The sequence below is a fragment of the Mobula hypostoma genome, chromosome 6 (genome assembly GCF_963921235.1).
Source record: "Mobula hypostoma chromosome 6, sMobHyp1.1, whole genome shotgun sequence".
NCBI classification, from domain to species: Eukaryota; Metazoa; Chordata; class Chondrichthyes; order Myliobatiformes; family Myliobatidae; genus Mobula; species Mobula hypostoma.
Genome location: NC_086102.1, coordinates 429,871 through 446,929, shown reverse-complemented (window position 1 = coordinate 446,929; position 17,059 = coordinate 429,871). Strand labels below are relative to the sequence as shown.

The 17,059-nt window shown below is 45.2% G+C and overlaps 1 protein-coding gene across 1 annotated transcript in view; it reads right to left on the bottom strand.

Moving 5' to 3' along the window:
- ndufv3 (NADH:ubiquinone oxidoreductase subunit V3) overlaps positions 1-17,059 on the bottom strand; it is a 44,382-nt gene that overhangs the window by 8,313 nt on the left and 19,010 nt on the right. Inside the window, exon 3 of the mRNA XM_063050186.1 lies at positions 16,009-16,731. Within this exon, the coding sequence (XP_062906256.1) occupies positions 16,009-16,731 (723 nt within the window). The remainder of the gene's footprint in view (positions 1-16,008; positions 16,732-17,059) is intronic.

Here is a 17,059-nt window from a genome sequence, read left to right as displayed (position 1 = left end):
AGGAGGGATACTATGCCCACTTTGAAAGGGAGAATATAACTGCAGCTGTGAAGATACCTATTGCACCTGGTGACCCTGTGATCTCTGTCTTGGAGGCCGATGTTAGGATGTCTTTAAAGAGGATGAACCCTTGCAAAGCGGAAGGCCCTGACGGAGTACCTGGTAAGGCTCTGAAAACTTGTGCCAACCAACCGGTGGGAGTATTCAAGGACATTTTCAACCTCTTACTGCTACAGGCAGAAGTTCCTACTTGCTTCAAAAAGGCAACAATTATACCAAGTGCTTAAGAAGAATAATGTGAGCTGCCTTAATAACTATCACTCGTAGCACTCACATCACTCAGTGATGAAATGCTTTGAAAAGTTGGTCATGACTAGACCGAACTCCTGCCTCAGCAAGGACCTGGACCCATTGCAATTTGCCTATAAACACAACAGCAGATGCAAACTCCATGGCTCTTCACACGGCCTTAGACCACCTGGACAATACAAGCACCTGTGTCAGGATGCTGTTCATCGACTATAGCTCAGCATTTAACATCATCATTCCCGCAATCCTGATTGAGAAGTTACAGAACCTGGGCCTCTGTACTTCACTCTGCAATTGGATCCTTGACTTCCTAACCGGAAGACCACAGTCTGTGCAGATTGGTGAGAACATATCCTCCTCACTGACGATCAACACTGGTGCACCTCAGGGGTGTGTGCTTAGCCGACTGCTCTACTCTCTATACCCATGACTGTGTGGCAAGGCATAGCTCAAATACCATCTATAAATTTGCTGATGGTACAACCATTGTTGATAGAATCTCAAATGGAGATGAGAGGATGTACAAGAGCGAGATATACCTACTAGTGGAGTTGTGTCGCAGCAACTACCCTGCACTCAACATCAGTAACACAGAAGAGCTGACTGTGGACTTCAGGAAGGGTAAGACGAAGGAACACATACAAATCCTCATGGTGGGATCAGAAGTGGAGAGAGTGAGCAGTTTCAAGTTCCTGGGAGTCAGGATCTCTGAGGACCTAACCTGGTCCCAACATATCCATGCGGCTATAAAGAAGGCAAGACAGTGACTATACTTCATTAGGAGTTTGAAGAGATTTGGCATGTCAACACATACACTCAAAAACTTCTATAGGCGTACCATGCAGAGCATTCTGAAAGGCTACTTCACTCTCTTATATCGGGGGGGGGGGGAGCTACAGCGCAGGATTGAAAGAAGCGGCAGAGAAGCGGTAAATTTAGTCAGCTCCATCTTGGGTACCAGCTTTCAAAGTACCTAGGACATCTTCAAGGAGCAGTGTCTCAGAAAGGCAGCGTCCAGTATTCTATGTTTTACTCTTTATATATCGGAAAAAATCTTGGTATCCCCTTTTATATTATTGTCTTGCTACCTTCATATTTCATCTTTGTTTTTTCAGTTGCATTCTGTTGGTTTTTAAAAGCTTTCCAATCCTCTACCTTCCCACTAATTTTTGCTATATTATACACCCACTCTTTGGCTTCTATGCTGTCTTGGACATCTCCTTTCAGCCATGGTTGCCTCATTCTCCCTTTAGAATACTTCTTCGTCATTGGGATGTATCTATCCTGCACCATCCAAATTGCCCCCAGAAACTCCAGCCACTGCTGTTCTGCTATCATCCCTACTCGTCTTTCCTTCCAATCAACTTTAGCCAGCTTCTCTCTCATGCCTCTGTAATTCCCTTTGTTCCACTGTAATACTGATAAACCTGATTTTAGCTTCTCCCTCTCAAACTGCAGGTTGAATTCTATCATATTATGACCACTGTTACTTAAGGGTTTCTTCACCTAGTCAAATCTGGTTCATTACAGAAAACAATCAGAATTGTAGTTTCCCTAGTAGGCTCAAAAAAAGTTGATTAAGATGGTGCCACGTACCAAATCTACAGTATACTACTAATTTCTACAATTATCTTAGCATTTTCTTTTCAAGTAGCTGATAGTCACATCAGATACGATAGACTGACCCTTCTGAGCATCAGAAAGATGGCATTTACCCTTTCCTACACTGGGAACCCCTGCTTGAGCGATGCATGGGAGACTCATCTCTTACACCGCCACTACCTCGGAAAAAGTGTTGGAGGCAAGGGAGAAGGGCCAACTCTCCCTAACATACTCCTGACTAGCATTCAGTCCCTGGATAACAAGCTTTGTGAACTGAGAGCCAGATTCTCCTGTCAGCGGGAAACAAAGGAATGTAATATTTTGTGCTTCATGGAGACCTGGCTGATGGAGGTGATACCGGACCACACTATCGAACCCTTTGGGTTCTCCCTGTTCTGGGCGGACAGTTGTAATAACCTCTCTGGGAAGAGTAAATGAGGTGGGGTATGCTTCATGGTCAACAATCCTTTTGTTCCCCAGACCTGGAGTTCCTGGTGCTGCTGTGCAGACCCTCCTGGCTGCCTAGGGAGTTCATGGATGTTACCATCACAGCGGTGTACATTCCACTGCAGGCTGATACTGACCTGGCTCTCAAGGAACTGTACAAGACTATCAACACACTGGAGACTGCACACCCAGAGGGTGCCTTCATCATCACCGGTGACGTTAATTGAGCGTCACTGACGAAAGTCTCTCCGAAGTTTCGTCAGCACATCTAAATGAGCACTCCTGGAGATAAGACAGTTGATGACTGCTACACTCCCTTCCCCAATGCTTACAAAGCTCTCCTTCGCCCAGTTTTTGGAAAATCAGACCACTCTTCGATCCTGCTTTTGCCAACGTACAGGCAGAAGCTGAAATAAGAGGCGGCCATAGTTAAAACCTTCCACTGTTGGTCCGACCAATTGGTCTCCATGCTGCAGGACTGCTTCGATGACGTTGACTGGAATGTTTTCCATGATGAGAATGTCTCCAATTTCACTGATGGAGTCATGTGCTTCATCCGGAAGTGCATTGACGATATTGTCCCCCTGAAGTCGGTCAGGGTCTTCCCGAACCAGAAACCCTGGATCAATAGTTCTGTGCAAGCAGCACTTACCGCGTGACACAGAGCATACGGTGTCGGCAATCAGCAGGAGCAGAAGAAAAGCAGCTACGATCTGCACAAAGTTATCAAGGCTGCGCGACAATACAGGGAGAAGATTGAGCCAAAATTCACAACGAATAGCACACGTGACTTGTGGCGAGGGCTGCATACCATCGCAGACTTCAAAGCCAAACATTGTGGTGCCGCCAACATCGCGGCCTCTCTCCCAGATGAGCTCAATCGCTTTCACGCTCGGTTTGATGTTGCTAACTCTGAGTCTTCGAGGAAAGCCACCGCTACAACCTGCAATCTGGTCATCACTGAGGCTGAGGTACTCAGATGTTTCCAACGAGTGGACAGTCTCAAGGCTGCGGGACCGGATGGCATCCCAGGGCGAGTACTCAGGATGTGCGCAGCACAACTGGCAGGAGTGTTTACAGACATTTTGAATCTCTCCCTCTCCCAGTGTAGGGTGCCCTCCTGCTTCAAATTATCCACCATTGTCCTTGTACCAAACCAAGGTAACATGCCTGAACGACTGGTGTCCTGTGGCACTCACCTCAATAATAAGCAAATGCTTTGAGAGGCTAGTCAAGGCTCACATCTGCGTCATGCTACACCCAAACTGGACCCCCTACAATTCATCTACCAACACAACCGATCAACAGACGACGCAATAGCCACTGCTCTACAAACTGTCCTTACACATCTGGAGAAGAAGGATGCTTAAGTGAGAATGCTGTTCTTGGACGAAAGTTCAGCATTCAACACCATAATTCCATCCAGGCTCGACAGGAAGCTCAGACCTCAGCCTTGACCCTTGCCTTGTGCAGCTGGACTCTGGACTTCCTGTCAGATCATCGGTAGGTGCTAAGAGTGAGCTCCCTCACCTCCACCCCTCTGACCCTTGTGACGGGGCCCTGAATTACCCCTATGAACTGTGCTCGATTACTCCTATGAACTGTGCCTTTGAAAAGAGAGAGAGAGCTATTTAACACTGACATGTTGTTTTGAAAGAGAGAGGAAGACTAACTGTTGGACTGTCACTTTAAGGCACGAGAAAGAACTGGCTAACTTTTGGATTTCTGCTGAGTTGGAGACAGCACCGAAAAGCTCGTAAGTTGCTATGGTGACCGAGGGCATTATTTGATGGACATTCAATATTAATGATTTTTCGGCAGTGTGTTGATACTTCTCAGGGACATTTGCCTGCTTGCATTTCTTACACAGAGAGAGGAAGGAGGAGTTATTTGAATGACAGCTGGTATCCAGTACGGTGAGATAAATAGGAGGTCAGATAATATAGATCTCAGACACATGTTTTGGACACTGAATGAGCTTTGTTGTGCCCGCAGAAAAAGTGGGTTTTTAGAGGATCGATCAGTGGCTCTTGCAGTTAAAAGGAAAGGGCAGTGACCGGTGGGGAGTTGTCCATGTGTCCACCCTTGCCTGGGTGATAGCTCACCACAGAAAACCGGTCCCCTTTGTTGTGGTCACAGTCGGTGACTTTTAAAGGATTTCGAAGGACAACAAGAAGATCGACGGCGTCAGCTCACCTGAAGACATAAATCTCTCCCTCCCTCTCTCTCTCTCCATCACTACTCAACTCAACACCACGAACTGAACTGAACTGAACTTTACTCATCATCGTAAGACTATCTTTTTACCCCTAGACTTAAAGAAGCATATATTTCCACACTTACTAATATACTTACTTATAATCATTGCTAACCTATTTGATTTATCTACATTTACATTACTGTATTGTGTAGTTACTAATAAATACCATTAGTTAATAGCAATACTGGACTCCAAAGTGTTTTCTATTTCTGCTGGTTCTTTATTCCCCTCATGGGGCACGTGACACTCTCAACACAGGATCTCCTTAAGGCTTCCTTTACTCTCTGTATACCCATGACTGTATCGCCACCCACAGCTCTAATCTGTTAATTCATTTTGCTAACAACACTACATTGATTGGCCTTATCTCAAACAATAACGAGGTGGCCTACAGGTTGTTCTCTGGCAAAGATGTGATCGGTAGGTGGGAAGCCTTCAAAGGAGAAATTTTGAGAGTGCAGAGTTTGTATGTTCCTGTCAGGATTAAAGGCAAAGTAAATAGGAATAAGGAACCTTGGTTCTCAAGGGATATTGCAACTCTGATAAAAGAAGAAGAGGGAGTTGTATGACATGTATAGGAAACAGGGAGTAAATAAGGTGCTTGAGGAGTATAAGAAGTGCAAGAAAATACTTAAGAAAGAAATCAGGAGGTCTAAAAGAAGACATGAGGTTGCCTTGGCAGTCAAAGTGAAGGATAATCCAAAGAGCTTTTACAGGTATATTAAGAGCAAAAGGATTGTAAGGGATAAAATTGGTCCTCTTGAAGATCAGAGTGGTCGGCTATGTGCGGAACCAAAGGATATGGGGGAGATCTTAAATAGGTTTTTTTTTGCGTCTGTATTTACTAAAGAAACTGGCCTGAAGTCTATGGAATTAAGGGAAACAAGTAGTGAGATCATGGAAACTATACAGATTGAAAAGGAGGTGGTGCTTGCTGTCTTGAGGAAAATTAAAGTGGATAAATCCCCGGGACCTGACAGGGTGTTCCCTCAGACCTTGAAGGAGACTAGTGTTGAAATTGCAGGGGCCCTGGCAGAAATATTTAAAATGTCGTGTCTACAGGTGAGGTGCCGGAGGATTGGAGAGTGGCTCTTGTTGTTCTGTTGTTTAAAAAAGGATCGAAAAGTAATCCAAGAAATTATAGGCCGGTAAGTTTAACGTCGGTAGTAGTTAAGTTATTGGAGGGAGTACTAAGAGACAGAATCTACAAGCATTTGGATAGACAGGGACTTATTAGGGAGAGTCAACATGGCTTTGTGCATGGTAGGTCATGTTTGACCAATCTATTGGAGTTTTTCGAGGAGGTTACCAGGAAAGTGGATGAAGGGAAGGCAGTGGATATTGTCTACATGGACTTCAGTGAGGCCTTTGACAAGGTCCCGCATGGGAGGTTAGTTAGGAAAATTCAATCACTAGGTATACATGGAGAGGTGGTAAATTGGATTAGACATTGGCTCAATGGAAGAAGCCAAAGAGTGGTAGTAGAGAATTGCTTCTCCGAGTGGAGGCCTGTGACTAGCGGTGTGCCACAGGGATCAGTGCTGGGTCCATTGTTATTTGTCATCTATATCAATGATCTGGATGATAATGTGGTAAATTGGATCAGCAAATTTGCTGATGATACAAAGATTGGAGGTGTAGTAGACAGTGAGGAAGGTTTTCAGAGCCTGCAGAGGGACTTGGACCAGCTGGAAAAATGGGCTGAAAAATGGCAGATGGAGTTTAATACAGACAAGTGTGAGGTATTGCACTTTGGAAGGACAAACCAAGGTAGAACATACAGGGTTAATGGTAAGGCACAGAGGAGTGCAGTGGAACAGAGGGATCTGGGAATACAGGTACAAAATTCCCTAAAAGTGGCGTCCCAGGTAGATAGGGTCATAAAGAGAGCTTTTGGTACATTGGCCTTTATTAATCAAAGTTTTGAGTATAAGAGCTGGAATGTTATGATGAGGTTGTATAAGGCATTGCTGAGGCCGAATCTGCAGTATTGTGTTCAGTTTTGGTCACCAAATTACAGGAAGGATATAAGGTTGAAAGAGTGCAGAGAAGGTTTACAAGGATGTTGTCGGGACTTGAGAAACTCAGCTACAGAGAAAGGTTGAATAGGTTAGGACTTTACTCCTTGGAGCATAGAAGAATGAGGGGAGATTTGATAGAGGTATATAAAATTATGATGGGTATAGATAGAGTGAATGCAAGCAGGCTTTTTCCACTGAGGCAAGGGGAGAAAGAAACCAGAGGACATGGGTTAAGGGTGAGGGGGGGAAAGTTTAAAGGGAACATTAGGGGGGGCTTCTTCACACAGAGTGGTGGGAGTATGGAATGAGCTGCCAGATGAGGTGGTAAATGCGGGTTCTTTTTTAACATTTAAGAATAAGTTGGACAGATACATGGATGGGAGGTGTATGGAGGGATATGGTCCGTGTGCAGGTCAGTGGGACTAGGCAGAAAATGGTTCGGCACAGCCAAGAAGGGCCAAAAGGCATGTTTCTGTGCTGTAGTTTTTCTATGGTTTCTAAGAAGTCATCTCCCTGACACGGTGGTGTCAAGAAAACAACCTCTCCCTCAATGTCGCAAAAACAAAGGAGCTGGTTGTGGATTACAGGAGGAATGGAGACAGGCTAACCCTTATTGACATCAATGGATCTGGAGTTGAGAGGGTGAGCAGCTTTAAGTTCCTCGGCATCCACATAACCAAGAACCTCATGTGGTCTATACATACCAGCTGTGTGGTGAAAAAGGCACAACAGTGCCTCTTTCACCTCAGACAGTTGAGGAAGTTTGGTATGGGCCCCCAAATCCTAAGAACTTTCTACAGGGGCACAATTGAGAGCATCCTGACTGACTGCATCACTGCCTGGTATGGGAAAGTATCTCCCTTAATTGCAGGATTCTGCAGAGAGTGGTGCGGACAGCCCAGCGCATCTGTAGTTGTGAACTTCCCATGATTCAGGACATTTACAAAGACAGGTGTAAAAAGGGCCTGAAGGATCATTGGGGACCCAAGTCACCCCAACCACGGTCTATTCCAGCTGCTATCATCCAGAAAATGGTACCGCAGCATAAAAGCCAGGACCACCAGGGACAGCTTCTTCCACTAGGCCATCAGACACTAGACACTAGAATACTACAGCACAGTACAGGCCCTTCGGCCCTTGTTGTACTAACCCATATATTCCTTAAAAAAAGTACTAAACCCACACTACCCAGTAACCCTCTATTTTTCTTTCATCCATGTGCCTGTCCAAGAGGCTCTTAAATACCCCAAATGATTTAGCCTCCACCACCATCCCTGGCAAGTCATTCCAGGCACCCACAACCCTCTGTGTAAAAAAACCCCTGATGTCTCCCCTAAACTTCCCTCCCTTAACTTTGTACATGAGCCCTCTGGTGTTTGCAATTCGTGCCCTGGGAAACAGGTACTGGCTATCCACCCTATCTATGCCTCTCATAATCTTATAGACCTCTATCAAGTTCCCTCTCATCCTCCTACGCTCCAAAGAGAAAAGTCCCAGCTCTGCTAACCTTGCCTCGTAAGACTTGTTTTCCAATCCAGGCAACATCCTGGTAAATCTCCTCTGCACCCCCTCCATAGCTTTCACATCCTACCTATAATGAAGTGACCAGAACTGAACACAATATTCTAAGTGTGGTCTCACCAGAGATTTGTAGAGTTGCAACATGACCTCTCTACTTTTGAACTCAATCCCCCAATTAATGAAGCCAAGCATCCCAGAGGCCTTCTTAACTATCCTATCAACCTGTGCAGCGACCTTGAGGGATGTATGGATTTGAACCCCAAGGTCCCTCTGTTCATCCACGCTCTTAAGTAACCGACCATTAACCCTGTACTCAGCCTTCTGGTTTGTCCTTCCAAAATGCATCACCTCACACTTACCCGGATTGAACTCCATCTGCCACTTATCTGCCCAATTCTGCATCCTGTCTATATCCTCTTGTAATCTTCGACAACCTACAGCTCCATCCACAACTCCCCCAATCTTTGTGTCATCCGCAAACTTACTCAACCATCCTTCCATCTCTTCATCCAGGTCATTTATAATTATCATAAAGACCAGGGGTCCCAGGACAGATCCTTGCGGCACTCCACTAGTCACTGACCTCCAGGCAGAATACTTTCCTTCCACTACTACCCTCTGCTTTCTTCCTGTAAGCCAATTTTTTATCCAAACTGCCAAGGTTCCACTGATCCCATGCCTCATGACTTTCTGGATGAGTCTCTCGTGGGGGACCTTGTCAAATGACTTGCTAAAATCCATGTAGACCACATCTACCGCCCTACCCTCATCAATTTCTTTTGTTACCTCTTCAAAAAACTCAATTAGGCTTGTGAGGCACGACCTTCCCTTCACAGAGCCATGTTGACGATCCTTGAGTAGACTCTACTTCTCCAAATGCTCGTAGATCCTATCCTTAAGAATCCTTTCCAATAGTTTGCAGACCACCGACGTAAGACTCACTGGTCTATAGTTCCCAGGATTCTCCCTATTACGTTTTTTAAACAAGGGGACTACATTTGCCATTCTCCAATCCTCCGGCACCTCCCCTGCAGCCAAAGAGGATTCAAAGATCATAGCTACTGCTCCAGCGATCTCTTCTCTCACTTCCCACAGCAACCTGGGGTATATCACGTCCAGCCCTGGGGACTTATCAATCTTGATGTTTTTAAGAAGATCCAACACTTCTTCTTCCTTAATCTCCACATTGCCCAGCACACAGGCCTGTTCTATTTCGACTTCACCCTGATCAAGGTCCTTTTCACTTGTGAATACTTGTGAGGGGATCCAGGAGTGCCCCTATTAACTGTTTGAAGTGAGACAGAGAGAGTCATTTATCATTGATGGTTTGTTTGGAAAGGAGAGAGAGACAGAGTTATTTACCACCAATATGTTGCTTTTGAAAGGAGACAGAGAGAGACGAAGATTAACGGTTGGACTGTCACTTTAAGGCATTGGAAGTAACTTTGGATTTTTACTGAGTTTGGAGTTGGAGACAGCACCGAGCAGCTCGAAAGTTGCTATGGTGACTGAAGGCAGTGTTATTTAATGGACACTCGATGTTATGATTTTCGGCAAGTTGTTGATATAACTTCCAAGGACAGGTTGCCTGCTTGTGCATTTCTTCATAGACAAAGGAAGGAGGGACTCTTTGAATGACAGGTGATGCTCAGCCTGGTGAAATAAATGGGAGGTCAGATGATACAGACCTCAGACACATGATCTGGACACTGAATGAGCATTGTTGTGTCCGCAGAGAAAGTGGGTTTTGGAGGATCGATCAGGCGGATCAATCCAAATTGCTATTCCAGCGGTGAAGAAGGGGTTGACTGGTGGGGTGTTGTCTATGTGTCCACCCTTGCTGGGGTGATAGCTCCACCACAGAAAAAGCGGTCCCCCTGGTTAAAGTCACAGTCGGTGACTTGTAAAGGATTTCGGAGGACGACGAGAAGATCGACGGCATCAGCTCACCTGAAGACGCAACTCTCTCTCTCTCTCCCCATCGCTATTCAACTAAATACCACGAACTGAACTGAACTGAACTTTACTGAACATCGTAAGACTGTATCTTTTTACCCCTAGACTTAAAGAAGCTTGGTTTTCATACATATATATTCCACACTTCCTTTTAAATATAATCATTGCGAACCTGTTTGATTTATCTACATTTATATTACTATATTGTGTAGTTACTAATAAATATTAGTAGTTTATAGCAATACTGGACTCCAAAGTGGTTTCTATTTCTGCTGGTTTCTTTACCCCCGTCACAGGGTACGTGACATACTGAAGCAAAGTATTCATTTAGGACCTCCCCAACCTCCTCCAACTCCAGGCACGTTGCCTTCTTTATCCTTTAGCGGCCCCACCTTCATTCTTGTCATCCTTCTGTTCTTCACATACGCATAGAATGCCTTGGGGTTCTCCTCAATCCTACATGCCAAGGCCTTCTCATGCCCCCTTCGAACTCTCCTAAATCCTTTCTTAAGCTCCTTCCTGGCTACCCTATATTTCTCATGAGCCCCTCCTGATTCCTGCTTCTTATATCTAATATATGCTTCCTTCTTCCTCAACGAGTTGCCTCACATGTTTCGTCAGCCACGGTTCCCTTTTCCTACCATTTTTTCCTTGTCTCAGCAGGACAAACCTATCCTGAACCCAGCCCAAGTGGTCCCTAAACTTCCTCCACATTACTTCTGTGCTTTCACCCTTGAACATCTGTTTCCAATTTACCCTCGCTAGTTCCTGCCTCATCCCTTCATAGTTAGCCCTTCCCCAGTTAAGCACTTTCCCATTTTGTTTGTTTTTATCCTTTTCCATAGCTATGCTGAAGCTAAGGGAGTTGTGGTCACTCTCACCAAAATGCTCCCCCACCAAGAGGTCTGCCACCTGACCAGGTTCATTACCCAGAACTAGATCAAGTATGGCCTCTCCTCTCGACGGCCAGTCCACATACTGTGTCAGGAATTCTTCCTGAACACACCTGACAAATTCAGCCCCATCTATCCCCCTTGCAGTCAGGAGATGCCAGTCAATATGAGGGAAGTTGAAATCACCCATAACTACAACCCTGTATTTCCTGCATCATTCTAAAATATGCCTGCTTATCTGCTCCGCGGTGTCCCAAGGGCTATTTGGAGGCATGCAGATTACTCCCAGCACAGTGATTGATCCCTTCCTATTTCTGACTTCCACCCACACCGACTCAGTGAGGAAGGTGCAAGACAGGTATATTCCAAAAAAGAAGAAATTTTCAAATGGAAAAAGGATGCAACCGTAGTTGACACGAGAAGTCAAAGCCAAAGTTAAAGCAAAGGAGAGGGCATACAAGGAAGCAAAAATTAGTGGGAAGACAGAGCATTGGGAAGTTTTTAAAACCTTACAAAAGGAAACTAAGAAGGTCATTAAGAGGGAAAAGATTAACTATGAAAGGAAGCTAGCAAATAATTATCAAAGAGGCTACTAAAAGCTTTCTCAAGTATATAAAGAGTAAAAGACAGGTGAGAATAGATATAGGACCGATAGAGGATGATACTACAGAAATTGTAATGGGAGATAAGGAGATGGTAGAGGAACTGAACGAGTATTTTGCATCAGTCTTCACTGAGGAAGACATCAGCAGTATACCGGACACTCAAGGGTGGCAGGGAAGAGAAGTGTGCGCAGTCACAATTACGACAGAGAAAGTACTCAGGAAGCTGAATAGTCTAAAGGTAGATAAATCTCCTGGACCAGATGGAATGCACCCACGTGTTCTGAAGGAAGTAGCTGTGGAGATTGCGGAGGCATTAGCGATGATCTTCAAAAGTCGATAGATTCTGGCATGGTTCCGGAGGACTGGAAAATTGCAAATGTCACCCTGCTATTTAAGAAGGGGGCAAGGAAGCAAAAAGGAAATTATAGACCTGTTAGCTTGACATCGGTGTTTGGGAAGTCGTTGGAGTCAATTGTCAAGGATGAGGTTACGGAGTACTTGGAGGCATATGACAAGATAGGCAGAACTCAGCATAGATTCCTTAAAGGAAAAATCCTGCCTGACAAACCTATTGCAATTTTTTGAAGAAATTACCAGTAGGCTAGACAAGGGAGATGCAGTGGATGTTGTATATTTGGATTTTCAGAAGGCCTTTGACAAGGTGCCACACATGAGGCTACTTAACAAGATAAGAGCCCATGGAATTACGGGAAAGTTACATTCGTGGATAGGGCTCTGGCTGATTGGCAGGAAACAGAGAGTGGGAATAAAGGGATCCTATTCTGGTTGGCTGCCAGTTACCAGTGGTGTTCCACAGGCGTCTGTGTTGGGCCGCTTCCTTTTACATTGTACATCAACGATTTGGATTATGGAATAGATGGCTTTGTGGCTAAGTTTGCTGACGACACGAAGATAGGTGGAGGGGCCGGTAGTGCTGAGGAAACGGAAAGTCTGCAGAGAGACTTGGATAGATTGGAAGAATGGGCAAAGAAGTGGCAAATGAAATACCATGTTGGAAAGTGTATGGTTATGCACTTTGGCAGAAGAAATAAATGGGCAGACTATTATTTAAATGGGGAGAGAATTCAAAGTTCTGAGATGCAACAGAACTTGGGAGTCCTCGTACAGGATACCCTTAAGGTTAACCACCAGGTTGAGTCGGTAGTGAAGAAGGCGAATGCAATGTTGGCATTCATTTCTAGAGGAATAGAGTATAGGAGCAGGGATGTGATGTTGAGGCTCTATAAGGCGCTGGTGAGACCTCACTTGGAGTACTGTGGGCAGTTTTGGTCTCCTTATTTAAGAAAGGATGTGCTGACGTTGGAGAGGGTACAGAGAAGATTCACTAAAATGATTCTGGGAATGAGAAGGTTAACATATGAGGAACGTTTGTCGCTCTTCGACTGTATTCCTTGGAGTTTAGAAGAATGAGGGGCGACCTCATAGAAACATTTCGAATGTTGAAAGGCATGTCAGAGTGGATGTGGCAAAGTTGTTTCCCATGATGGGGAGTCTAGTACGAGAGGGCATGACATAAGGATTGAAGGGCGCCCATTCAGAACAGAAATGCGCAGGAATTTTTTTAGTCAGAGGGTGGTGAATCTATGGAATTTGTTGCCACGGGCAGCAGTGGAGGCCAAGTCATTGGGTGTATTTAAGGCAGAGATTGATAGGTATCTGAGTAGCCAGGGCATCAAAGGTTATGGTGAGAAGGCAGGTGAGTGGGACTAAATGGGAGAATGGATCAGCTCATGATAAAATGGTGGAGCAGACTCGATGGGCCGAATGGCCGACTTCTGCTCCTTTGTCTTATGGTCTTATGCCCTTTTTACATGCACAATCTTGTGGGCTGAAAGTCCTAACTCCTTGTTCTGGATGAGGAGATATCCTCTCCATCATCCTGCCATGACCCACTCAGGATCTTATCACTCCCGCTTTTGACACACCAATGGATAGCATGTCCAACCTTTCACATAGGATAATCATCCCATTCCAGACATCAGTCAGTAAACTTTCTCTAACACATTAAACCGGAAACAATACTATCTCTGTGGTATAACTCCCTACATTTGTATCCCCCCAGCAATAAATAATAACATTCTGTTTGCTTTCACAGTGTCTCAATCTCTCCAGGAGGCTAAAGCCATTCAGCATGTCTCTCTTCACTCTCACCAATTATTTTTATCAATGTACCATAGATCCTACCTGGATGCATCATGGCTTGGTACAGCAACTTGCTTTGCATGTGACAGTAAGAATCTACAGAGAGTTGTTCTCACAGCTCAGCGCATCACAGGAACCGGCCTTCCCTCTCATGGACTCTGTCTGTACTTCTTGCTGCCTCAGTCAAGCAGCAAGCATAATAAGACCATAAAATATAGGAGCAGAATCAGGCCATTCGGACCATTGACTCTGCTGCACCATTTCATCATAGCTGATCCATTTCCCTCTCAGCCCCAATCTCTTCCTCCTCCCCGTACCCCTTCATGCCCTGAGTAATCAATGATCTATCAACCGCTGCCTTAAATATACCCAATGATGACCTCCACAGCCACCTGGGGCAACAAATTCCACAGATTCATCACTCTCTGGCTAAAGAAATTCCTCACCTCCATTCCAAATGGACATCCCTCTATTCTAAGGCTGTGTCCTCTAGTCTTGGACACCCCACCATAGGAAGTATCCTTTCCACATCCACGCTGTAGAGGCCTTTCAAAATTCCACAGGTTTCAATGAGATTCCCCTCCATTCTTCCGAATTCTAGTGAGTACAGGCCTTGAGACGTCAAACACTCATCATATGATAAGCCTTTCAATCCTGGAATCATATTCATTGAACCTCCTTTGAACCCTCTCCAATGCCAGCACATCCTTTCTTAGAAAAGGGGCCCAAAACTGCTCACAATACTCCATGTGAGACCTCACCAGTGCCTTATAGTGCCTCAACACTACATCCTTGTTTTTATATTCTAGTCCTCTTGAAATGAATACTAATACTGCATTTGCCTTCCTCACCACCGACTCAACCTACAAATTAACCTTTAGGGATTCCTGCACGAGGACTCTATGCACCTTTGCAACTCAGATTTTTTAATTATGCTGTCCATTTAGAAAATAGTGTACAATTTTATTTCTTCTACCAAAGTGCATGACTATACACTTCCTGACACTATATTTCATCTGCCACTTCTTTACCCATTCTCCTCTCTTCTCTCACCACTGAACAGGCAGATGATACCAATGCCTTAAAGCACATCTAACCAGGTTAAAGGACAGCTTCTGTTACAGGACTATTGAACAGTTCTCTAATATGATAAGGTGGACACTTGACCTCACAACCTACTTTGTTATGGCCTTGCATCATCGTTTATCTGCAGTGCACTTTCTCTGCATCTATTAGTCTTTATTCTGCATTCTGTTATTATTTCATCTTATTTAAGGATATGGCAAGAAAGTGTCGGGCGTTGAGTGGGATCTGGGATCAGCCATGATGGAATGTCAGAGCAGACTCGATGGAATGTCAGAGCAGACTCAATGGGCTGCCTGGCCTAATTCTGCTCCTATGTCTTATTTATTTAGTAATCCAGTGCAGAGTAGGCCCCTGTGACCCTTTGAGTCACGTTGCCCACCCCAGTCACCCCCAGCACCCCCAACTAACCTGTTTAACCTTAACCTAGCCACGCAACAATTTACAATAACCAATTAACCTACCCGGTATGTCTTTAAACTGTGGGAGGAAACCGAGGACCTGGAGAAAACCCACACATTGCACACACTCCTTCTAGAATGGCCCTGAAATGGAACTCCATATTCTGGAACGGCCTAAGCTGTATAGCTTTGCCACTGTGGTGCTGTTCTACCTCACTGCACTGTGTAATGATCTGATCTATATGAACAGTGGGCAAGACAAGCTCTTCACTCTACCTTGGTACAATTGGCAATAATAAACCCGTTCCAATACCTATTTCTCATTCAGTATGTAATCATCTAGATGGTTGGCATACAAAGCAAAGTTTTTCAGAAAACTGGAGACAAGGATTCCGGCTCCGTCTGGGGCTTGGATCCTCTTATTTTTCACTATACATGTGACAATAGTAAACCAAATTACCACTGTTCTATATACTAAATGCTTTGTGATCATTCTCCAAATCTCAGTGCTGTCAGACAATCCATTGGGGATGAGCCCACTGGACTTGGACATATCATCCTTCCTCACTACGTGTTAGCTTGGCTTCTCCATCTTAGCCTGGCTGGGCTTGGTGTCAATGGTTTGAGGTTCTCTCCAAGGCCTTTCACACCAAATGTGTTTTGTCTATCCCCACTCCACCCCTGATACTGGGAGTGACAATCTATACACCAGCCCTGGCTCACGACATTGATGAAAGCAGAGAGTACCCATTGGCGTATCTGTAGCATTGGCTGAAGATGAGGCCCAGGAATCTTCTATCACCTCCTCCTCTATCTGGTGCTCTCTCAGTGTTTCACTCTGTGCCAGTGGCAACCCTGCCCTTTGTAAGCTGCCAGATGTGCCTTCCGCATGGGCGATTTTGGTATCTGGAGGTGTCGCTGCAGCCTCAGTGTGTCTCCTTTGGCCTCCTGCTTTGGGATGGGCAACTTGTGCTTCCTGTCCTCCTGCTGTAGTGCTCGGTTGAGTGGGCAGTTCTCTCACAGAGCCGCTGGAGACAGCAATTCCTGGCTCTGACTGGGGCTTGCTGGCTCTTGGCTCCTCTTGTTTCCTTTCCTTCATCCACCCCATATTCCTGGTTGGGGAATCATGTCTCAGAAACTTAACGGGACTTTTTAAGGCATCCCCAGTCATAGTTTCGTCATCAGAATCGGAGCTGGAGTCAGATTCTTCACCAGCTGCAGCTCTATCATCCACTGGCACCTCTGTAGCACCAGACTGACAGGCTGTCACTGTCTGTTCCTTGCCTTCAGCAGCATCAGAGAAAACCACCTTCTTCTGCCTGCTCTTGGTGAGTGGCAACTGCTTCAGGCCAGAAGTTTTTCTGGGAAAATTCAGCAGGGTTTTCCTGGAAAGGAGGTTTGCTCGTTCTCTGGTAGTCATGTCTGTGGCTTGAACTGAAACTCCATGGGTAAGCTCTTGGGGCCCGGCTCCTGTGCGACAGAGGAGTCAGAAGGAGTCAGAAGGAGTCAGAACACTACATTGGCACTTACTGCAAAGCAGTCCAGCTTCATTCACTGGTGCAGTAATAATTACCATTACAGCATGAAGATTAGATGTTATAGCCTTGAGCTGGCCAAAGGAGAGATAATATTAGCCGGCAACCAAGTTAGAAAGAATTTCTTTAAAGGAATAGGGGTTTGCTTCCAGGACCACCAACTAAATTAGCAGATTGTGAGAGCAGAGCCTGCACCACATTAGTGACAGAGCAAGATGGCTTCAATGTACATACCAAAAAATCACACACAGGTGAGAGGGAGA